The sequence below is a fragment of the Castanea sativa genome, chromosome 11 (assembly GCF_040712315.1).
Source record: "Castanea sativa cultivar Marrone di Chiusa Pesio chromosome 11, ASM4071231v1".
Taxonomy (NCBI): Eukaryota; Viridiplantae; Streptophyta; class Magnoliopsida; order Fagales; family Fagaceae; genus Castanea; species Castanea sativa.
In genome coordinates, this window is record NC_134023.1 from 61,565,416 (window position 1) to 61,572,620 (window position 7,205).

At 31.4% G+C, this 7,205-nt stretch overlaps 1 protein-coding gene and 1 non-coding gene across 2 annotated transcripts; one reads left to right on the forward strand and one right to left on the reverse strand.

The window, feature by feature from the left end:
• Positions 1–786: 786 nt before the first annotated feature.
• On the reverse strand, positions 787–859 carry TRNAK-CUU (transfer RNA lysine (anticodon CUU)). The gene has a single exon. It is a non-coding gene; the product is annotated as a tRNA-Lys (tRNA).
• Positions 860–3,573: 2,714 nt separating this feature from the next.
• Positions 3,574–4,427, forward strand: LOC142616874 (uncharacterized). Its single transcript, XM_075789632.1, has 2 exons — positions 3,574–3,650; positions 3,779–4,427. Exons 1-2 carry the CDS (start codon positions 3,574–3,576, stop codon positions 4,425–4,427), a joined length of 726 nt encoding a protein of 241 aa, XP_075645747.1.
• Positions 4,428–7,205: the final 2,778 nt, after the last annotated feature.

Sequence of the window (7,205 nt, forward strand, 5' to 3'; positions counted from 1 at the left end):
TTGTTCTTAAAACTCAAATTGTGAAGGAAATTGAAAACATGTAAAAGTTGTTTTTAGTTTCTAATTTTCAAAAGTCAATGAAAACGTGCATTTTATTTAATGAATTTGTCTTATTTAATGAGTTGGCATTAGAATTCACATCCTAGTAATAACATATTTTATAGTACTTTCTATTTTTTCCTTCAAAAAACTATCTTTTTAATTTCAACTAACCAAACATGTTTTTAATTTCAAAAATACAAGAATTTTTATTTTTATTTTTATTTTTTATATTCCCAAAAACAAGTTTTTGAAAATAGAAAATAAAAACTGTTACCAAACATAACCTGAGTTTTGGAAACTAAAAAGTGAAAACACCTAAAATGTGTTTTCAGTTTTCATAACTCATCACTCAAAAATCATAGAATTGAGTGATGGAATAAAAAACTGAAAACAAATCCAAACAGAGTTTTTTTTTTTTTTTTTCCCTGGGACTTATATATTTTGAGTTATGAGTGATGAAAATAAAGTTGAGTTATGGAAACATGCAGCAAATCCAAACAGGCCTGACTCCTCATCAAATGTAGGCAGGTTCCACATTAGCTATATCTAAAAAGAGTAAAAAAAAAAAAAAAACCTTTCTAAACCAGTTATTAAAAAACCAATTAGTAGGAAAGAAAGAGCACAACAGAAGAGAAAAGAAATGATTAGAGCATTTTATTAGAGCAGTTCAATGGGATCGTACAACACTGAGAAAAATACTTCCTCGTTTTATTTTTATTTTTTAAAGAAAAAAAAATTATTAAACGCCCACCGTGGGGCTCGAACCCACGACCACAAGGTTAAGAGCCTTGCGCTCTACCAACTGAGCTAGACGGGCTTACGGTATAAGGGGCTAGAATTTCCGGATCTGAAGGGAAGCAAAAAAGAAAAGAAAAGGGAAGAATATAAGCAAAGTCCAAGAAAATGGCTTACACAAGCACAAGTGTATCAAGTGGCTTATAATTTTCATTACCAGAATGTTGAGGTTGGCAGAATTTGGTGGCCTCGGAAGCTAGAACGTTGCTTGAATACATAGAAAATGTTTCCCTAGTTCATGAGAAAATATATATAATTTTGATTTTGCTTGTGTTTGTTTGATTTTTATTTTTTGTCCTTTTTTTTTTTTGTGTGTTGCAACCATTTTTGTTGTCTTTCCATTTAAATTGTATGAACTTCCTAGGATTTTTTTATTTAATTATTTAATGAGTTTTATTCATCGAAGAAGAAAAATGATCTGAAAATTTTGATATATTTAAATTATTACAAATGTATGGAGATCTACCTGGTTAGAATACTCATGATAGATTTTTCTTGGAAACGCTATGCAAATTTTATGGGTTTTTTGTTGAGTTTCAAATAATATTATCATCAAAATTATCAATTTAAAATAACTACACACAAAAAAACAAATATTTACTTGTAACAAGTGCCTTTTAAAGACTTATTTTTTAGTTTTTGCTTATGTACAACATTTTAAAGACTTATTTTTTAAGCACTACTATATTTAACGAATTTTTAACAAATAAGCAATCAACAATTAGTTACATCCAAATGCATGGCTAACTCAACTCAGGTTATATTCATAATTAGCTCTAAAAACCAACGAGTTGGATGGGGTCATCAGGTTGAGGCCATATTCATAATCCTAGAAAAAAGAAAAAAGAAAAAAAAGTTTTCAATCAACTATCTAAGCTTAATATTCAATAAATGATTACAATTTATAAAATTGGGTCTAATATTCTAATTTAATCAAAACTAATATCAACATAAATCAAACTAATAAATTTAAACTGAGTCCCAAAATCCAAAATAGATCAAACTAATAAATTAAAAAAAAAAATTTAGAATAATAATAACATGGTTTTGGTCGGGTTACTGGAGCTGAAATTTTTTCCAAACCAAGCTTAATAAAAAAAAAAAACCTCAACCCAATCTTTCAATCCACGAAAAACTTACCTTAGGCATTGGCTTAGTCAGATTTGGGGTTGAATGCACACCCAATTCAACTACTCCTACTCGAAAAACATTCTTGAATACCACTCTTGGATTCATATTGATAAATAATGAGAATCAAGAGGCTTGTGCAATAATTGATAAACTATCACTTGTCCCAAAAAATTTACATTATTATCTGATTTGAAACCATGATAGATTAAGATTTATCTAAGAAGGATAAACCATGCATTATTAGTTTTTATTATATGAAACTTGAATATCTCCGCTCGCCATTAAAAACTTTAGAGGGGTCATCTCTTTTCATTTTCGCACCAATCCCTATTTACTACTATATATTTTTTAGAGTGTATAGTTCAACTAGTAAAGCATTGGGCTTTTAACTTAATGGTCATAGGTTCAAGTCTCTGTATATGCCCAAACTAATCAATGGCATAAACCATACCTACACCTGAAGACCGGTTTTCTGAAAAATGTTGAAAGGGTATGACTTATATGATACCAGATCTAGGCAGAATGAGAATATACCCCTCTGTATACCAAAACTGACCATGGCATAAACTATGCTTATTTGTGCATAGTTTGACTTTTATATATACTAGGTAAGGAATTTATAATGATGTTTCTGTTTTTCTTAAGACCGCTTTTGATTTTTTTTTTTTTGGGTGAAAATGACAGACTTTTGAAGCTGATTAAATTATTGGCAGTGACACATATCTCCTATCTGGACAACAAGGATTACAATCATAAAATGATGTACCAAAATTGTGATTGAAAAAAACATAACTTGTAATGAATGAGAGATCATTGCATAAACTATGCCTATTTGGGCATAGTTTGACTTTAATATATACTAGGTCAAGAATATACAATGATGTTTCTGTTTTTCTTAAGATCGATTTTGAAGCTTCTTTTTTTTTGTTGTTGTTGTTGTTGTTGTTGTTGTTGAAAATGACAGACTATTGAAGCTGATTAAAGTATTGGTAGTGACACATATCTCCTATTTGGACAACAAGGATAACAATCATAAAATGACGTACCAAAATTGTGGTTGAAAAAAACTTAATTTGTAAAGAATGAGAGATCATTGCATAAACTATGCCTATTTGTGCATAGTTTGACTTTAATATATACTAGGTCAAGAATTTACAATGATGTTTCTGTTTTTCTTAAGACCGACTTTTGAAGCTTTTTTTTTTTAAAATGACCGACTTTTGAAGCTTTTTTTTTTTCTTAAATGACAGACTTTTGAAGCTGGTTAAAGTATTGGCAGTGACACATATCTCCTATCTGGACAACAGGGATTACAATCATAAAATGACGTACCAAAATTGTGATTGAAAAAAACATAACTTGTAATGAATGAGAGATCATTGCATAAACTATGCCTATTTTTGCATAGTTTGACTTTTATATATACTAGGTCAAGAATTTACAATGATGTTTCTATTTTTCTTAAGATTGACTTTGAAGCTTTTTTTTTTTTTTTTTTTTTTGTTGTTGTTGAAAATGACAGACTTTTGAAGTTGATTAAGTATTGGCAGTGACACAATATTTTACCTACCTATGAGAAGTTGCGGCGACGACAGATAATTGAAGATGATACTTGCACAATCTGCCAACGATTCTCAGAAACAGCAATACATGCTTTGTGGGAGTGTGGAGCAGCTCAAGATGTGTGGGCTGCATGTCCAAACTGAATTTTGCAGAAAGGCCTGACTAATCAATGTGATGTGATGCAACTATTTGCAAATCTGATGCACAAGCTTACTGAGGAGGAACTCTAGTATTTTCTGGTGCAAAGTTGGTTAATTTGGAACCAACGCAATCTGATTTTGTGTGGAGGAAATCTGCAAGACCCTGGTAGACTTAATGTGAGTGCCAGTAGCCTTTTAGCTGAGTATAAAGATGCACAAACACAGCTAGCGGTGCTAGAGTCTAATGGTCACTCACAGGTATGGCAGCCACCCGAGGGAACTATGGATAAACTCAACTTTGACGCAGCAGTTTTTGCGGGCATGACAGCTTCAGGTATAGGAGTGATAATTCAGAATGATAGGAGTCAAGTCATGGCAGTATTGTCATCGAAGAGTCAAGTAGTAGTGGACAACGAGGAGGCAGAGGTATTGGTGTGTAGAAAAGCTTTGGAATTTGCAGTGGATGCTGGGTTTTCAGAACTGATTGTGGAAGGCGACAACATAAAAGTAATGAACTCCATCAAATCAGCTTGGGTAGATTTGCCTTGCCTGGGAAATCTCTATGATGACATTCGTTGTATGGCTGGATGTCTGCGACATGTGGAATTTCATAGCATTAGACGTAGTGCAAATGGTGTAGCACACTTTTTAGCTTGTTATGCTAGACATCTAAGTGAGGATATTGTTTGGTTAGAAGATTCACCACCACCGGCCTTAGAGGCTTTGTATTTGGATTCTCTCTCTGTTTCTAATTGAATGAAATTGTGTTTGCTTTTAAAAGTATTGGCAGTGACACATATCTCCTGTCTGGACAACAACGATTACAATCATAAAATGATGTACCAAAATTGTGATTGAAAAAGACATAACTTGTAATGAATGATAGAACATTGCATAAACTATGCCTATTTGTGCATAGTTTGACTTCTATATATAATAGGTCAAGAATTTACAGTGATGTTTCTGTTTTTCTTAAAACTGACTTTTGAAGCTTTTTTTTTTTTTTGGGTTGAAAATGATAGACTTTTGAAGCTGATTAAAGTATTGACAGTAACACATATCTCCTATCTCGACAACAAGGATTACAATCATAAAATGATGTACCAAAATTGTGATTGAAAAAAACATAAGTTGTAATGAATGAGAGATCATTGCATAAACTATGCCTATTTGTGCATAGTTTGTTTATATATACTAGGTCAAGTATTTACAATGATGTTTTTATTTTTCTTAAGACCGACTTTTGAAGCTTTTTTTTTTTTTTTTTTGAAAATGACAAACTTTTGAAGTTGATTAAAGTATTAGCAGTGACACATATCTCCTATATGGACAACTAAGGATTACAATCATAAAGTGATGTACCAAAATTGTGATTAAAAAAAAAAACATAGCTTGTAATGAATGAGAGATCTGAGTTTTTTTATATGAGGTAATATACCAATATGACAATATCTTAACATCTAGATATTCAGTTTGCATAAAATAAGGAACAAGGTACATTGGAGTATTACATCACTGTACACGTACAGTGATGTAAAAAAAAAAAAAATTGGAAGGGTTGATGAGCTATCTTGAAGTATTATAAGCTTGTAAAAGAACTGAAAGGGAGTTCTTCAAATAAACAACTTCACGTGCATGGAAAATCTCCCAATGAGCTTTAACACAAAATAATAAGAAAGTATTTAAAACTCTAGACTTTGATCTCAATATGCTCCAGTTCCTATTTCTTCAGCAACAACTAAACTGCATAACTTGGTTTAAACTCAACAACAAAAGACACCATTCTTTATTGTTCCAAGTCATCCAATATTGCTACTATTTTGAGAATAATTTTGTGTCTACGTTATTGACCATATGCCATTGATTTAGTAGATCTACATGTTTGCCCAATTCAAACATTGCTATGCAGTTTAACACCAAAAAAAAAAAAAAAAAAACCCTTGGTGGTTTGATTGCCATTAGTGGCTATTATGTTTTGTTTTAGTTCTGTTGTTGTTGCGTGAGTTTGGATGTCTTGTATTGTACTTCGATGTTTAAATAAAATTCACTATTTCTTAGAAAAGAAAGAAAGATAACATCAACTTAAAGCTGATTTCGAAATTGGTTATCTTCATCAATGTGTGGTGCTATTATCAAAGTTGCATAATGTTTATTAATGCATAGTGTCAAACTTTTATTTTACAGTTTCTGTGTAGTAAACAGATGAGACCCTATACGTAATTGGAAGGGGTTAATTATTGAAACTTCTTATTCTCTTTTGCTTTGCAATAAGATGGTAATACTTCATTGTATGCCTAATTAAATTTGTATATAGAAATCAATTTTGACTGGCCATGCATATGAAGATCGAGGATGCTACATAAGAAAGTATCAAAGATCAATGGTGTTGGTGCTGTTGATTATAGGAAGGTTCATATCATGCATGAAGAATGACAGAGGATAACAAATTAATTAATGTAATCGAGGATGCTACATAAGAAAGTATCAACGGTCAATGGTGTTGGTGGTGTTGATTTGGATTTTATGTAATCAAAGTGAACATAAATTAATGCATGTCAATTTTTATATCTAAGTTTATGATTATTAGAAAGATATTACCATATAGCCATCCTACCATTTTGTTTGGTACTAAACGCAATTTCATTTAACATAACCTCTTTTTAGTAAGAGTTTCAGCAAAATACCAAATAAAAAAATTTCAGAAAAAATACATTCTCTCATAATACTTATTATTATTATTATTATTATTATTATTATTATTATTATTATTATTATTATTATTATTATATATAAAAGAATGCATTTTTGAAAGAATGTATTTCCATAGTAGAGTTGCCAAACACATCCATATACACATTTAAGCAAAAATTTATTCAACTTGTGAATCATTAGGTGTGGTGTGCAAGTGTTGTGATATTGAGAGTAAAGGCACAAATCAAGACCAACAGAGTCAAGTTCTTGTTCAAACTTCAACGGCTAGTTTTTCCAACGGATAGCTTAGTCTTTATTAATAAACGAAGTTGTTTTATTTAAAGCTGTGTTACTCTTGTATTTACTAAAACACCGTTGTCTTAGTTAAAGCCCAGATCATTGGGTAGTTATGGTTGGGTAGTTATGGTAGTTATTCTCTCCATGTTTCCCTCCAATCTTTATGGATCCATCCCGTGCTTTACGGGATATTAGTTGAGTAGTTAGTGATCTCCTTAGGCTATATATATTGTACATCAAGTGTAATAGTAGACACAAAAAATACTCTTCTAGAAATTTCTTTCTCTCTTCGTCTTTCTCTCTCTCAACTCTCTCTCTCTCTCTCTCTCTATAATTCTTCTTGTCTTTCACTAAGTAATATCTGTGTGAACACCATTGTTGCTAATTCTTCAAGCTTAGCTTGATTTTTTCATGGTATTAGAGCAGCAATCGATCCCTGTATCAATGCCAAAAACCACTTCAGCTTCAACCTCTACAACTATGCCTTCAACCTCCACTGGTATGCCTTCATCCTCTACATCTACTTCAATCAATCTTACTAATCAG

What these genes read in the sequence shown, in the direction of transcription:
- LOC142616874 (XM_075789632.1), top strand. Translation starts at nt 3,574, where the DNA reads ATGATACTTGCACAATCTGCCAACGATTCTCAGAAACAGCAATACATG. An exon ending in AGTGTGGAGCAGCTCAAGAT is followed by an intron (nt 3,651 to 3,778) that starts GTGTGGGCTGCA and finishes TCTGGTGCAAAG; the next exon opens with TTGGTTAATTTGGAACCAAC.